The sequence below is a fragment of the Melopsittacus undulatus genome, chromosome 6, assembly GCF_012275295.1.
Source record: "Melopsittacus undulatus isolate bMelUnd1 chromosome 6, bMelUnd1.mat.Z, whole genome shotgun sequence".
Lineage (NCBI taxonomy): Eukaryota > Metazoa > Chordata > Aves > Psittaciformes > Psittaculidae > Melopsittacus > Melopsittacus undulatus.
The window spans coordinates 75,580,202-75,597,522 of NC_047532.1; the positions used below are offsets into that span (position 1 = coordinate 75,580,202).

The 17,321-nt window shown below is 50.0% G+C and overlaps 1 protein-coding gene across 1 annotated transcript in view; it reads right to left on the reverse strand.

Moving 5' to 3' along the window:
- The window catches only part of GPC4 (glypican 4), a 65,199-nt gene extending 47,878 nt beyond the window's left edge, over positions 1-17,321 (reverse strand). The window contains 2 exon segments of the mRNA XM_034063898.1: positions 16,929-17,199; positions 17,202-17,321. Coding sequence (XP_033919789.1) covers positions 16,929-17,199; positions 17,202-17,306 — 376 coding nt within the window. The 5' untranslated portion in view covers positions 17,307-17,321.

Sequence of the window (17,321 nt, forward strand, 5' to 3'; positions counted from 1 at the left end):
CTTGAGTCACTGCAGAAAGCCTCCGCCAAAGCACACCGAGTTGGACGGCTACATTCATTTACTTTGGAAGTTTATCCAAGCCTTGGTTAAAGATAAACAACACGCCTGGATGTGAAAAAACAGCAGAGCCAGGCTGCCAGAGCAGCGGGGAGCTTCCACCCGCTTTGATAGCACCAAGGCACGAGATGGTATCGGCGCAACCCAAAATGTACTTACTCCTTCCTGGAGAGGCACGGCGAATTGCTTGTGCTTGGGAGGCATTCTTGCCATACTCGTATTGTGCAAATGCTTCAGCTTAGAAAGCTCAGGCACAATCAAGGCATTTAGACCCGATTCATTAGTGGCCAACAGTTAATAGGCTGCAATTCCTCTGTCTGGGGAATTTGGGGGACAGGTTTAAGCCAAATCTGTAAAAACTCTATACATTACAGCTGCACTTTTGGTCTGTTACTGAAGGCAGGAAGCACCTTCTAGTCCAAAACACCCTGAAAATCAGGTCTCCCCTGTGCATCAGTATTCCTAAGCCTGTCTCCATCAGGGACATGAGTCAAAATGCAACTAGTGCCATGTCTTAATGCCCAGTGCTCCCAGTACAAACCTTCCACAAAACCAAAGTCTGACAGAGCATGATTCTCTCAAGGTAGCACCTACACATCAAGGCTACAAATGAGTTTTCAGAGCCTGTCACCCTCCTTTCCATTTAAAGTTTAAGTCAACACCACCACACAAAACCCCAGGGCCTTTCTTAGCAAAGCTGATCCGAAAACACATGGTGAACATATTGCCAAGTTTGAGACGCCCCGAAAGAGCGACGATGCGAACTTTGGGGACTTCAAATAAACAAATCTGAACCGATCAATCTGCAAAGCCTGGTTTCTATTTGCGGCTTTGCGTTTGCTGTTTTATGTTTCTTTTTCTGTCTTCGCTGTTTGTTTGCTTTCAATTACCCCGGCCCCTCCTTATCCTAACCTCTAAAACTCCCCGTGTTGCTCTGGCCAGGAGGCAGGCAGCAGGACACCATAGTCATGCAATTCCAAATGGGAGCTGGGGGATGCTCCTTCTTCAAAAGCTGATGGTTTTGCTCTCAAATTAACTTCTTTTGGTCTAAGCTCCCCCCTCCCCCCCCATAACAAAGGTAAGGCACCAGCAGTTTGGCATCCTCTCCAATGGAGCAGGGATTATTTGCTGTTTCACAGGTCATCAGGAGGTAGCAAGCAAAGATTACCAGATGTGGGGTTTATCACCTTAAGTGGAACCGCCATTTTCTTTATGGGAACCCTGGTTTTTAAGGCTTTTATCAGATCACTGCGATTACAAAAGCTTCCCTTACATGCACAAAAGATCCTATAAAACCCCTAGTTCAAGGTTTATTTGGTCTAGGTGGTTTTCAACTTGGGAAGAACGACCTGCGAGTGATTTGTCCTATAAACTTTGACCAGTGGCTCCATGTGCTCAAACCGTGCCTGCCTTGTGAGCAAAATTCCATCAGCTCACTGACCAAAAGATGTTCTTTTAAGAATATTGGAGAAAAAAAAAAAGAGCTTGCAGCAAAAAGGAAGTTTCAATTACTTTGTGAAATCAAGCAGAAAAATTAAGATCCAAGCAAACTTTATTAGCTCTGACAAGCAAATGCTGAAGCCTTTGTTTCCGATGCGCACAAAACTTTTACTAAGGAAGGGAGGGGGGTGGCTGATTTTTCTTCTCTTTAAGCCACAGAAATATGCATCCCTTCTTTTACATGCTTTGCTACAACTGGGTTTTGTAAAGACATTCAAACGGAGGCACTGGCACAGAGCTATCACAAAGCAGCTGATTGCTCTCTAAGCATCCACCAACATCTCCATGTGTCAACAGTACTCCACAACCACACTTATCTATGTAAAAACCCACATTAATAAGCCCTTCCCTTGTGTGCAGAGCTTGCCAAGCAGAGTAACAGTGCAGATAACCCTAGGCCTTAGACCAGGTTGAGAGGCAACTGGAGGGGTCTGAGGAAGCACACACACATAGGCAGCAGTCTGAAGGTTGCAATACAGTGGGCTGTGGCCCCCCTGGAAGTTCACTTTTAGAGGGCTCACAAGCTAAGACAGTCCAAGAGAGCTGTGCTACCCACTGCCCCACTCATCCCTACACTGCTCCTGTGAGCAAACCATAGCCTCTGCCAGAACCCTCCCTTATAACCAGCACTTATTCCCCTTCCTTCATCAAGGATCAAGAATCCTCATTTGCTGAGAAAACAATGTTCAGCCCAAGAGCAGGTCGTGAGCAGACATAAATGAGACTTCAGCTATAAGCAGAATGTTTTCCATAAGGACATTTTCATAGCAACACAGATACTGTTCTGGCACCAAAGGGAAGGCAGAGCTCTTGTGCTGCTCCAGGCTAGCAGCTCCCTGGCTGCATGTGTCTGTCCCCCATTTTAGCTTAGTGCAGGGTGACCTTCTCAGCCCAGCCAGTTTTGGGCCCAATATTTCAGCCAGGAATATCCCATTTCAGAGCAACATTTGAGAACAGGAGTCTGGAGGGACCAGTGCTATTGACTGACCCAGGGATGCTTCTCCGGAGCATCAGAGCCACAACCTAAAATGGAGTTTATCTGCAGGAACCCACACTACATCTCACTATGCAGCTACACACTACAAACACCCAGTAAAGCAGCAAGTAGGAATCACACTGGTTTCCAACCTAAAACACAAAGCCTTTGTATGCTCCATCAGTGACCCAGCAATGCTGCCAACCCCTTGCTCCAGTTTGCCTTCCCAGGAAGGAAAGCAATGCTGCTCTGCCCCATGTCCCCTCTCTGCTCATGACTGTAGAAACAATTCCTCAGTTTCAGCTGGATCACAAAAAGGCACCAATTAAAGGGGTTTCAGGAATAATTAGCTCCCATCAATCTGATGCAAACCAGGGTTGGGGAAACAAGCCCAGATGAAGGGCTCTGGGAGGGAGAGCCAGCAGAGCTTCACCTCACAGCAGCTCTTCCACCACATCTGGAGGACCAAGGCATGCACGTGTGCTTCCCAGCTCAACCCCTCATACAGCCAAAGCTACCAGGGGCTATTCAGACACACAACCAGCTTCCTGTTGTTATCAGGTCGTGGCTTACCAGGCCACCAGAATAAAGGCTGGGAAATTACTGAGCAATCTGTGCATGTGACATCGTGCGGGGCAAAAAGAGTGAAAATAAAATCATAACGGAGCTGTCTGCAGCAGAACACCATCATTCGAAATGGCTTTCCAATTCTAAAAGGTTCAGTGATTGAATAGCTCAATGTGATCGCAAAAGGCAGGAAAGAACATGTTGCTCAAAGTGGACGCCAGCACTGAAAACAAGGAGGTGGGTCAGATTTAAATCTAAACAGGTCCACCGCACATCCATCCTAAGGCCACTGTTTATAAGCAGAGAGGCAACTTTATACACAAAGATCACACACCAGTGGTTCCTGGCTGCTCCCAGGAAGAAAAGCTGCTTTTCAGCTGAACTTGCTGAGAACTGCTCGTGTAAATAACACAAACCTCCAAAAACACACAAAGCTGAGCCTGAACTGAAGCATCACACAGAGCAGGGCAAATAAGCCATGGAACAGGAGACAGGGGAAGTCCAGCACCAAAAAAACCCAAGGTGCAACTTTACCAAGACCTTTGGAATGTCCCTGAAGTTTGAGTTCGTCCTACAAAGAGCAGGGAATTGGACTCCATGATCCCTACGGGCCCTTCCCAACTCTCGATATTCTATGATTCTATGAAATTGGGCCAGGAGGTGCCATCGTGGCAGAGCCCAATGCCAGGGTTATTGCCTCCTCACCTGGAGGCATTTATGGGGGGCATCAGCACCAGTGACGGTCTGAACCACCCTCTAAACCTCCCACATCTCACCTTTATCTCCCCTTAGACAAACCTCCTCAGAGCTAAGGCCACAGCTGAGTTTGTAAATGAGATTTTTGCCTGGAAAAAAATGTGCTTTTAAGCCCTTTGCCTGCTCTTCTGACCACGATTTAGTTTTTTCACAGCCAGGGCATCTGCTGCAGAAGCCACCCAGCTCACACAAGCAGCACACTGTGCTCAGCCAGCATAATGTGATCTACATCCAAAACCCCATCCTGCTGCTGCAACAGACTCCCAATGTATTCCCCAGGTCTGGAACTAGCAACCTGCCAGTATTTGTGGGAAAGGCGAGGCCGAGTAGTTTAAACTACCCTGGAAAAGCCAAGGAAGGGGGTGGGAGAGCAGGGAGAAAGGACTAAGATAAGGGTATCACAGGATTAGAAATCCCCCTTCTCCTGCTCACCTCAGTGCCTTATCTGCGGCAGGTTCACACAGGCACTCCTCCTTCTCCTCACATTAGCACAGATAAATCCCAGCATCTTTTTGACAATTCACAAGCCAGCATCTGCATCATCGAGTTTGTTTGAACACAATCATGCCAGGAGGGACAGCAGCATCCCAGATGAAGGGACAGCAGCATCCCAGATGAAGGGACAGCAGCAATCCAGATGAAGGGATAGCCACCCGCAGGGAGGGCACAGGAGGCCACTTCAACCTTTTCAGACAAGACCATCGTTCTGGTTTCCCAACCCTCCTTCCAAGCAGGTTTCACTGTGGGCACATGTCCTCTTGGCACTGCTCTGCTCTGAAGAACACAGCACCTCTGCTTCTTCACATCAGAGATAGATTTTCTGCAAACAGCTTTGGTGGGGGGGGAAAAACAACAACTAAGGCTGAAAGCATCTCACCCTACCAAGGGACAATTGCACCGAGGCCCCTGCTGGCAGGCATCGAAGGGGTTCATTTTGTCTTTTTAAGTCCTGAGCAACCTGGGGCAGGCACAAGTGCAAACAAGACCTTTGCCATGCACCTCCCAGGATGCACCATCCAAAATCCACTGCCAGGCAGGTAAACAGCCCCCGGCACACTGCAACCCCAGGGAAGGGATGGCAGAGCAGAAGGATGGGATGCATTTACCAGCTGTGTTAGCCCTTCCCAAGCAGGGAGATGCGCTCTCACCCTCTATGCAGTGTTGCTGTGCCGCCCCAGTATCTCCCATCAGCAAAACCAGTCATTATAGAGTTTGTGGCTAAAAAAGCAGAGGAGAGATGGCCAGTCCCCACAGGAGATACAAAGTGATGCTATCAGGGCTGTGATAAGGCTTTAGCACAAGGGTTGCTGGTGAGGGTTATCTCATGTGGGCTGGGTGCCTCGAGTGGGAACTGTGCTGTGACCAGAGCAGCAGGGATGAACCTGCCCTGTGGATGCACCAGGACAACACAGGCGAAGAAGCACCCACAGCAAAGCAGTGAGGAGCCACGCTGGTTCCAATGGACATGCCTGGGGCTCAGCCAAGGGGATAAATGCAGCGACAGGGCAGAAAGCACACAGAGAGCAGGAAACCAGGAGCCAGCAGCTTTCCCACGAGAGCCCACGGCCAGGTTTCAGGGGTTTTCAGTGCAGCCAGCATCAGGTTCTGCCCACAGGGCAAGCAAAGTTTCCCATGGTCATCACCAAGGGGAGAGGCAGGGATGGCACCAGTGTAGCCTTCCAGTCTGGGTACCCTGGGACAGAAGTCCAAGCTAACACTGAAGCCTTGAAACTCCACCTGAGCCCCAGGTAAGAAGAACACTTCCAAGCCTGCTGCAGGCTCAGGAACAGCCCCCTCCTGCTCTCCTGCTATTCAACATTTCTTTCCATAGCAAAGTGTTTCGCAACCCTTGAGCAATCCTTTCCTTTTCCAATAACAAGTGACATTCTCCTCATTCCCCGCCAGCCCAGACGCACAACCACAGGCACAACCACCAGCTCCAAACCCTCCCACCCTGCAGACAGCCACGTCAGAGCCCTCTCCCCATGGGCTGGCACCAGGCAGGTCTGGCTGCACCCGGAGCATTGGGAAAGGTTAAGTTTTAACTGGAAAGTCTTTCCCTAAACAGCCCGAGCTGCCTCCCGAGCCTGGCTCCTGCAACTGAGGCATTCCACTTAATCCACTGAACTTCCAAGTGTGCTGCTTCTGCCATAACTCGTTTCCCCAAACAGAAATTGCTTCATGTCTCCGAATATTAATATGGATATATTACTGAAAAGCCATAGAGCCAAAGATGACCTATTTCACACAGCAATATAAATACTTCCTTGTCCTGACAAAGACACAGGAAAAGTAGCTCGACATCAGAATGTAACTGAAACCAATAAAGAGATTTGCTCTGAAAGAAATGAATGTGAATCAAATCCCAAGGAAGTGGATTTCATGGCACAATCCACCTATGTTAACTGCCCAGTAGCCTCCCAAACTGCCAGTCCAAAGGCAACATACAGTAAAATTTATGTTCTGCGGTCACTCAGACACACATCTGGGGCAAAGGCTGCACTTGGAAATAAAAACCCATTGAAAACATTCCTGGAGGAGCTCCGCAGCTTCCAAGCAGCACCTAGGAACTAGGTGGGACTGAGGAATTTAACTCCAGAAGACACAGGGCTGGTCCCACGCACATCCCTGCATCCAGTGGGAGAACACAAGGGGTTAAAGCCCACGGTGGGCTCATGCCACAGGAGCAGGAAGGGCCTATTTAAAAAGAAGACTCAGAAATGAGGAATTTTGCCAGTTTTTACCCCTGATAAATCCGCATTCCAGTCTGTCAGCTATCTTGTTATCCCCAGAGCTGCTGAAGTGTCTTTGGCTGCAACTATGCATGACTCCGGCTTTGAGTAATGGAAATAAAGTATGTGCATTGCGACTGCAGCGTTCCTTTCCCGACCCCAGAGAAAGGAAAGGCAGAGCAGGAGGAGATCCTAGAGCTCAGGGATTTTGTATGGAGAGGCTGGAAAGCTGCTCGCATCCCACCTCACCTGCCCACCCCACCACCAAACCTGCCCGGGGAAGGATGCTTAGAAGCCATAAAGGGGGACGATGCCAAGTTTTAGCATAATGCAGCAGCTTTTATTGTCTGTAATAACAAACAAATAAATACTCTTCCAGATTCACAAGCCCAGTTGAGCTGGCAATCCATACCCAGCAAACATTTGGAAGCAGTATTGTAAAATTAAACAAAGCTATCATTTACAGGAAACCCTGCCTCGAGTACAAATTATAGAGTTGTTAAGTTTATCTGGCAATGCCTTGCCCCTGAGTGCTATATAATTATTCCTAAATCTTTCAGGAAAGAATGCAAATATTTTAAGGCCGTAACTCATTGACAAGGAGGAAGTCTCATTTAACCTTTTGGGCATATTTTGATACCTAGAAATTAACCCTTGTTTCTCAGTATCCCATTGAGCTGTCTGGCCAGTGGACCCATCCCTGGTTTCAGCAAGGCTGGTAAAGGCTGACCAGGAGCACCAGGCTCACCTGGCATCCTCGCCTGCTCATGGACTGTGTTTCCAAAGCAGTTTTGGGCTGGTTCGGAGCAGCCTTCCCGGTAAGGGAGGTTCCAGGCTGCTGAAAAGGCTGGCTGTTCTCACGCGGGTTACAGCAAGAGTGCTATAAAGGAGCCTTTAATAAAGCAGAGAGCTGAGTTATGTGGAGCTCCTGCTAGCGAGGCGCCTGCAGCTGAGACCTCTGCATCCCTTTGGTGGATTCAATGGGGCAGAATTAGTCCTGAGCCTCCTCTACCCGCAAAACCGCAGCTCTCCAACCAGCCCCAATTAACTCTGTTTAATCAGCCATAGCCACACAGGCAAGAGCACTGCCACCTTCCCCAACACCCACAAAGAAGAGGTGGTCAACTCATCCTCTGCTCAGACCCTCCCTCCAGCACCTGAGCCCATCATCTACCACTGACAGCAAATGGTTTGGGGCATATCTCTATAGAAATGGGCACTTGCAGCCAAAAGGGAGAAGAAGGTGTGCATTCCCTGGGACAGGCATTTGCAAAGCAACCCATCCTCCCAATAGCACTCACCAGGCAAGCACCCTCTGCCCTGTGGGGACTCAGCCTGCTCCAGAGCACAGCTGTGCCTGCAGGGTCAGGGCTGCTCCGAAACCATAACATGCCTCCTATAAGCTAAAAGGGGAACAAAACCACCACAACACAGAAGCCAAACCAACACCAGCCTTACCTTTCCAGAAGGCAGCACTCACACTATTGTATTCTGCTCCCAGTGCCATGATTTATTTAATAAGAGCTCAAGGGTGGGTGTTATCTTGGCACACTGCTCCAACAGCAGGATGCTGCAGGAGGACGGTGCTAGCAGCCCATCATACAGGAATGGACTGTTCACAATTGCTCAGACACGGGAAGCAAGCAAGTACTAGATCAAGGTTAGGCTGCAGCAGTTAATCCAGTAGCTTTGTACACCCAAACAATATCTGTGATGCACATCATCTGTCACCGATTACTGCTTCTGATATGGTGGATGTCAGAGGTGAAAGGACCTGGCTTCATCCTCCCAGTGGAAGCAGGTCAGTGGGTTCCCCTCCTTGCAAATAGCTAAACCCAAGAGTTTTCAGTACAAAGATGAGCGCTGCACTGAGAAATCACCCAAACCGGATCTAAACCCAACTCCTCTAAGATGCTCCAAACCTCTGTGATGCTCCAAACTGCATCCTGGGTCCTTCCTGAAGTTATTCCACTGTCACAAGCCCCTTTGCCTCCTCTCCAATGCAGTGACAAGTTGTGAACCTTCTTCCACACCCAGAGTGGGGAAGGAGGCCAGGGCCTGCTGGTGCACTCAGGGAAGCAGACACGTGGGCAATGGAACCAGCAAGTGATTGCAGGAGAAGAAAAGTGATCTCATTATGAAAGCTAATGAAAACGAACCACAGTTATTATGTAAACAGCACTGAATCATTAGCAGACGCTATCAAAGCCATTTTTTCTCCCCACTGAAAAGAAAAGCACCCTGAGCTCCAAGCCAGAACTCAGGAGGATGGCCATTCCTTTTCCTCCAGTCCAAACCAGTGCCATAGTGCTGAGCTCTGATCTGCACAGCAGGTTTCTGCCCAGGCAGGGGCATTGCCATCAGCACCTCACCACCTCTTCCCACTGTGCTCCCCCAAAACTGCTGGCCAACACATGCTAGACACCCAAAGGTTGACGGGTGGGCAAGAAAATCCACCCCACACTGCTCAGAGCAAAGGTAAAGCCCACATATACCTGGCAAATGAATTCTTTTCCACCAGGCTTATAACTGTGCTGGTTGCTTTGATCACATAAACACCCTGTCTTCCCATGGGAGCAGGCCAAGGAAAGCAGGAGGTTCTTTTTCCCCCCTTAATGCTTCATGCAAAGTCTCTCACTATCACCAGCTTCTTTCTGATAGCCCCAGTGAGCTGCATGAAGCTGCTTGCTCTTTAATCTTCCATGGGGCAAAGTTACCTTTAAAACAAACAAACAAGCAAGCTCCCTTGTAAAAGAGGACACTGCCAGCCAGTTGGCTATAAAGACACTCAAACAAGATCCTCATGTTTGCAGGAGAAGCAAAAAGCTGCCTTTCAGCCCAGTAAAAATCCTGGCTCCATCTTTATGTTCCAAGAATGCTGAATCAAAACAGGCTCCGCTCTTTAAAAAGAAGAGAGTACAAAGAAGCAAAAAGTTTGCATTAAAACCCATGTAATCTTTTTAAAACACCATTATTAGAACCTGTAGCACCAGCCAAGAGTGATTTATCACCCCCTGTCATCGCAGCCTGCAACACAGAGCTTTTTATACCAAACTGTCAGTGCTACCAAGCTAAAGCCCCAGCTCATAATTTCTTAAAGCTGGCCCTTTGCTGCCAGCAAATCCCCTAAACCCTGGGGATTTGGGGCTCCAGGGCACTGCTCCTCCAGGAGAGCTACTACATGGACTTATAACAGCCTCTAGCTTCAGATGCGGGATGCTCTGTATTGGGTTTCATCGCAAGGTGACCCAACACCAAGCATCCTGCATCCGAAGCAGAAGGATGATATAGGTCAATGTGAGTAAATGATTCACCAAAGGTAACCTGGGCTCCTTCCAAAAGGAAAGTCAACAGGCCATTAGGGCTTTAACTTTCCCAACGCAAACCCAACCTACCATGAGGTGCCCGGTTCTCACAGCGCACTCAGAGCTTTGGGAAAAGCAGACACCCTGACATTTGGGGTTTTCCTGTGAAGCTGTTACTTTAACACACCCCAAATCACCAGTAATTTCTAGAATAGCACTGCCAACCACAAGAGGTTAAACCGACTGCACATTACTTAAGCTAACCTAAGTGTGACCCCTGGAAAGGAACAGCTATTGGATGTTGTGGTTCTGTAGAAACTCAATTACCAAAGCCAATTTCCTATGAGCATTTAGGGGGAAAAAAAAGAAAGATGAAGGAGAAGAAAAAGAACAGCAACAATGCTGACAATGTGTAAGGGCCACATATCTTCACCTCCCGAAAGCTGCAGCCCTGCCTGGGTAGGAACAGTTCCTATTCCCACAAAAATGTTGAAACATATTTTAAACATTTCATCATTGTTTGCTCCCATCTGAATTTGCTTAAAATCCAGACAATTCTCAACTTCAAAACTGGAAACACTGAGAGAAATACTTCTTGTACATCCTTCGCGAAGGGCAGCTCCTCTCTGCTCTCCATGGCCCTTTCCTACCCCAAAGTCAGCAGAGAAGTCTCTGACAGGGAATCAACACGAGACCAATTGTGACAGACACAGAAAACACAAGTAGAAAGACAGGAACAGATTTAACCTTCTGCTTAAAAGATGAACAACAAGAAAGCATTTCTAAGAGTGACTGGGGAGACAGGCAATGCTTTACATTGGGACACAGGCCCTACAATCTGAATTTCTCATCCTAGTCAACATTGGGCTGCTCTTAAAGGCCAATCCCATCAGTAAGTCCCCGTCCCCATGCACTGTTTAAGCACTATCTCCATCCTTTCAAGCATCACTGCCCATGGGGATGACTCCTGCTCATGGGGATGACTCCTGCCCATGGGGACCACCACCCCTTCCCCATCCCACCTCATCCCTCTTCTGGGCCCCACAGGGACATGAAATGTGCAGGACTTCACGACACAACCCAGTGGGGAAGACACCTGTGGCATCTGCAAACAGAAACCACAGTCCCATGAAACCCATCACAACGATATGCTCATGGGGACAAACCCTCCTGACACACCACACAGTTGCCACCAGCCCCCTCTGCACATGTAAAGCCTCCGATACCTCCTCTCTGGCTCCCCTCTTCCCAACACATTGCTTTCTCAGACCAGAAGGATGTAAAGAAGAAGAAAAGCCCCTGGAACAAACGGGATGCTTCAGCCCCAGCCCTTGTGGGGCTGCAAGGGCAAAGAAAAACAACACAGACAGCCCAAAATCTCAGCTAAAAAGGCAAAACAGCATCATGAAACACTAAGGAAAGTCTTTACCAAACTGGGAAGCAGGAAAATAGGCTACAACAAAGCTGTTCCATTTTAATTAAAGTGCTTGGCAATTATAAAACACAGTAATACAGGCAGCAGCTTTCTTACAAGATGCACAATCTCAGCAAACAGCATAAACTGCCCCTTCCAGGGCACCAAAAGGGTTTGCTATGGGATATGTTGGAGCACATGAGGCAATTTAGGGAGCAAGGGGGGAAATTTAAGTGTTGCTGGGCCCTCGCATTGCTTAGCAATGGGAGAAGGAAGTTATCTTCATAATCTCAAAAGAAAGAGAAAGCAGGAGGAATGTGAGGAATGCGAGGAGGTTATTGCCCCGGAGACCGGCGCTGGCAGCCAGTGAGGAGACACACACTCTGACCCCTTTGGCTGACAAGAATTTCCTTGCCCCCCCCCCAACTAACACCCCCTTATCCCTCCCAAAAAAAAAGGCAGAACAAAAGCAAGGAATAGAAATCTGGGCCTGAAGCATTGCTCCTCTTGTGGGAGGAGAAGGATTTTGCAGCAGATGGGATAAACTTGATTCTCCATCCCAAAACCTGTGGGTTTTGGGAAGCACAGCTGAAGGGAGATGTGAATGACTGAGCCGATGCGACTCAACATCTATGTGCATGTGCACATCTATAGAATTCCCCTGGGAAGCACCCCTCTACTTATCAGGGGAATGGCTATGGGTGACGGGGACAGGAGGCAAGAGCCACACATCCAACACCTTTCCAGATGCCCTGGCAGTCCTTCCATATCCGTGCAGGCTTCAGGATGCTCCCAGGGTTGCTAATCTACTGCACATAACCAGGACAGTGGGGTCTGCATGAGCCAGCAGCCAACACCACAGAGCAGGCTAAGACCATGGACATCACTACCCCAAACAACCTGGGACCCTTCCAGCCCGCCACTACCTGCGCCTCCAAGACAGAAGATGCTTGTCTGGGACCTCCTCCCATTGGAGCCACCTCACACCCAGTGCCTGCACTAAGCAGCGATGCTTCAGGCTCAACTTCCTTGTAGAAGGAAGGATAAATACCACGGCAGAGGGGAGAGGCAGGGAACCGAGGCAAACCCAGCGCCTCGCAGCCGCACTGGCCCCACTCTGCTGCTGTTTCAGCAAGAATAAAAAGTCTGTTGACATACGAAAGCCACAGAAAATCTCCCTGAAACTACAAAACAGCCCTGAAAACATTGTGCAGCTCCGGCCTCCTGCCCAATGTACACACATCCATTGAGCCTCTTCGAAAACAGCTACACGTCTAAGGAAACATGTGATAATTAAGGCAATTTGAACAATAGATAATAATTTGCCTACGAATTGTACGGAATGTAATGACTGCTTATTCTGGCAGAAAAAACAGAACTTTCTATGAAGTGTGTGCCAAGGAAAGCGATCCTCCCACTCAGCCCGGACCACTGCCGGCAGTCGCTGCTAACCACATGCTTCACGCTGCCGGCTGCTAGGACACGGCGCTGCAGAGCTATAGAGGGGGAAAGCGGGGTCCCAGGCGAGCACCCGGACCCGGTGCAGCCTCGCCAGTGGCCCGCGGGCACCCTGCACGCTGCCAGCTCCCCCTCCTGCTGTTTCCAGTTGCTAAATGACATTAGAAGCAGCTAAAAATACTTCAAGCGAGTCTCTCGTTTATTTTTCCATGGCCAGCACTTGGCGTTCGCCACGGGGATGTTCTGCAGCGGCCACTTCTCCACCCATGGGGGAGCAGGGGATCGCTGCGTTAACATCAAGGACCACTGCCTTCACTGGATGAGTCAGTGCAAACAGCTACAGCTGGTGGCAAGGTAGCTCCCCACCTTCAAAGGGATGGTGAGGAGGACAAGGGACTACCTGGTACTTCTCATGTCCCCAAGGAACCCAAGAGCTGTCTCATGCAAACCCACTGCAACAGGCTCCGCAGTGCCAGACAGCCTGGAGAAGATCCAGAAATGGTTTCCCAGTTGGAAGAGGCCACATGGAAAAGAAGCATGTGCAAAACTACAGAAGTCTTCGCTGAACTCACTACATAAAACAGCAGTGCCAGCAAAGCGCCCTTCCCAACCAGCCAAGGCAGCACATCCAGGTGATGCACCAGCACCCATTTCACAACCACAGGCAGCAGCAGGACACAGGGGCACCCTGCCACCAGGGGCAAAATCCCATGAGTGCAAACAAGGAGTCAAGTGACTGTCTGGCATGGTGCAAGAACTGCTGTCATTGCTCCCAACAGATAAATGCAACTAGTCCATTAATCCAGTTCAAACAGAGAAAGATTACACTGAGCATCCTCACCAAGGCTGAGCAAGAAATGGTGCTTGTGCCCAGCTCCCTGCACTGAGCTCCAGGCTCATTCTGCACTCCCCAAAGGGCATCTTGCCCTCCAGCCTGGCTCCATGAACTCAGAACAGCAATGCCAGCCAGAGAAGGCATTACACCTCTGCAGGGAACTCATGGGTTAACTGATAACACTTTCCACCAGTTTCTTTACAATCCAGGAAAAGAAACATCTATTCCTTCCAATTAGCAGGAAAAGGGAAGGAATTTCCATCCGTTTAACACCTGAGGGCATGAAGGAGCCTCCTGAAAGAAACTTTTTTGTTTTTAAATCACTGCCACCTACTGTGTGTCTCCGGATGCCACTGACACCAGCTCGCTTTGCATTTCATTCTGCAGCCACACCAGGGCAACCAGGGTAAGGTCATCCCAGGGAGTTTTGCTCCATCACCACCACAGCCTGGACACACATGGGTTCGATAAGGAGTGATACTCTTCAGGCAGTGCTTGAACAAAGTGAGTAGTTACAGGCATTAGGACCTGGACCTTCCAAGATGTGCCCTCTCCTCAGGAAACTGAAAAGTTTAAATGACTTGAAGTCATCTTCAAAGCAGCTACAGGCTGGGGCTCTCCCCATACCACACATCAAGAGCCAGGTTTCACAAACCAACCATCTATATCAGCTCTACATAAACACTGATCTCTCCAGCAGCAGCAGCACCAAGACTGCATCTCACCACTGCCCTGAGCTTTGCAAAGTATCCATCACACAGCTGTAAGTGCAGGACGTAAAGATCACCTGGACACAAGGCGGTACCAAAGGACCATGACTTCTCAAATGCTTCTATGCAGATTTATAGTATCAGTCTCCTGACACCTCTAACACCAAGTTAACAGAAAAGGAAGCAATCTGTGCATGGTCCACACTACAAATAGCACATTTTACACCTCTTATCAAGAAGCAATGAGCTGATCAGCCATGTGCTTCTCTCCAAAATGCTTATGTACTTCAGCAAGACACAACCTGGCATTTATGCATATTCTAATTAGGTCCTAAACTTGACCTAAACAAATATTAAACTGAACTGCTGGGTTATTATCAACACTAAACAGCCTCTTCATGCGACTGATACAGCAATGATACAGATGAAAAGATTGCTGGAACAGGCATTTCCTTGAAGGAAAAGTTTTATCCACTGTTCTAGAATGCCAAACTGGCCCCAAAAAAAACCCATGCAAAAGGCTGCTAAACCCCAAATAGCTCCCATGCCCACCGGGTGGGAATACTTCACTTCTGTCCCATGGCCCACGGTGGGGGCACATCTGCCCATGCCACCCGGGTGCTTCACTGCAACAATTCCAGGCCAATGTTTTGTAGGACCAGTGATCCCTGACAGCACAGAAGTCACTACACTGACAGTGCCACAGCTTTTAAGACACTACTTTGGAAAGGTGATAGGAAGCTTCTGTCTGCACTTTGGGATGTAAAGCAATTCTGTGAGAGAATGGGAGAACAGAGCACCATACAAACTGAGACAAAACCCTAAAGAGCTTGATGGACTTCAGACCTGAGTTCATACCGGTAACAACCATGTTTCCATGCATCATCCCATCAGCATCACAGCCTGTTGAATTCCCTCAAACTTCACCACGGTTTAGTGAGCAGAGGGATGCAACCAAGCAGAAATCACCCATTTCCACCATCACAACCAACTCATCCAAACACAGGCAGCTCTTTCCTTCACACACATTTATCTTGTTCTCACCTATTAGCCAGGCTCCCAGGTAACTGCCTTTTCAATCCATTTACCCACCTTAATGAAAAAACACCACCACCTGCGACAACAAGCCAGCACCCTGCTCCAGGTTTGAGTGCCACCACACCACACTTTACAGCTCTACACAGCACAAGCCCTCTCAAGACTTCCACTATCCCACCTGGAACACCCTGGGGAGCAGGATGATGTTCAAAACCCAACTTTGCAAGACCTGTTGCTTTCCAAGCATGGCCAGACACAGCCTCCCGGTGCCCTTGGGATGGCGACACAACCCTGCTGGTATTCCCAACGTGTCTCTGCAGAAAGCCCTTCCTTTGTCACATAATCTCACCTTGCTCATCACATTCTCTGCCCCCTTGTTCCAAAAGCACGCGGTCAAACCGACCACAGCTGCAGAGCTTCAAATGGAAGCCCTGGCAGCACAATCTACTCCTGACACCCTCCAAAGTTCACAGAGTCATCTTAAACAACATATAAAGTAAGGACTAGGTCAAACCTTCCCAACACCGGCCACTGTGCAGAAGCCTGCTCAGGTCCTGATCCTCCACTGATGAGGGCTGGACTCAAATCAAATCCCAGCCTATTTATTAGAGACCATTTTAAAAGCAGGGAGGGTGAAGTGGGGAGCGAGTATTTTAACTGCAGCCAGTCAGACGGTTCTCATTAAAATATTTCTTGGAGAAGCAAACGGGCCTGCAATTTTATTCAAACAGATGTAGGCTAAACGCATATCATTAGGCTGACAATGTAAAAGCGCAACCGCCTGAAATCATTGCAGTTTTGTCAGTCTAAAGGATAATGTATGCATATCTGGAGGGCACACCAATGGTAAAGATTACCCCCAGCTCCTCTCTTAGCCGTCTAAAGGTATTTACTCGGGGTCTGTCTGTGTTGTGACAGTGTCCTAGACCGAAATGAATGCCTCTAACACTCCACATTTTTGAGCCATTCAGTCATGCATTTTTGTTATTGTTGAAAGTAGTGCGAAATTGCAGTGCATGAGCCGGAGTCCTTGGTGGTCTCCGAGGATTCCAGCTAAAAAGGCACTTCCTTTGTTCCGCGGAGAATGCGGTCCAGTAGGTCATTCAGAAGGGGAAATAAAAGCAGCGGCCCTGGGAGGGAGATGAAGGATGGAACAAAAAAGAATAAACTGTTTTGGGTGGGAGCACATTAGCTACCATTTCCTACCGCTGCCGGCTGCGAGCACTCCCGTCCGCGGGATGCGCCGCTACCTCGGCTCGGACGTGGAGGGAAGAAAGGGAAAGAAGCGAAGGAAGAAAGAAACCGCTCCCCGTCCCTCCGCCTGCGGAGCCGCCGGGCGAGCGGCGTCCGCGCCGGGACGGGGCCGCGGGGAGCGGCAGCGCCGCGTAAAGCCCCGGCCGAGCGGCGGGGCGCGGAGCCGCAACAGGCACCGGGCAGCGGGGACGGGACTGCGCCGAGCTCCGATGGATGGGGGAAAACCGAACCGGGGGGGAACCGGGCTGGGGGGAGCCGGGCGCGCACCCCGCGGGAAGCGTCCGGGCCGATCGCGCACAAAGGCGGCGGCGACGATCGCGACTCACCGCTGATCTCGTGGCTGGGCGCTTCGCTCTGGCTGAAGCCCTTGGCTGCGTAGAGCCTCCGCACTTCGGAGCAACTTCTGGCGCGGGGCTCCGCGGCCAGCAGCAGCGGCAGGCTCAGCGCGGCTAAAGTGCAGAGCAGGGGCGGCAGGCAGCACCCGCGCCGCCGCGGCATGGTGCGGCCGCACAGGGGCCGGCCGAGAGCGCCCCGAGGCCGGAGCCGGCCCGAGGCCGAGCCTGCCCCGCCGCGCCGCGCTGGAGCCGCGCCCGCTGCCCCGCACCCCGCTGCCCCGCACCGCTGCGCCCCGCTCCGCTGCGGCTCCGCTCCGCTGGCCCGACGTGCGGCGGCGCTCTGCAAACTTGGTCCGGCAGGAAGCACATGGGGTGGTGGAGGAG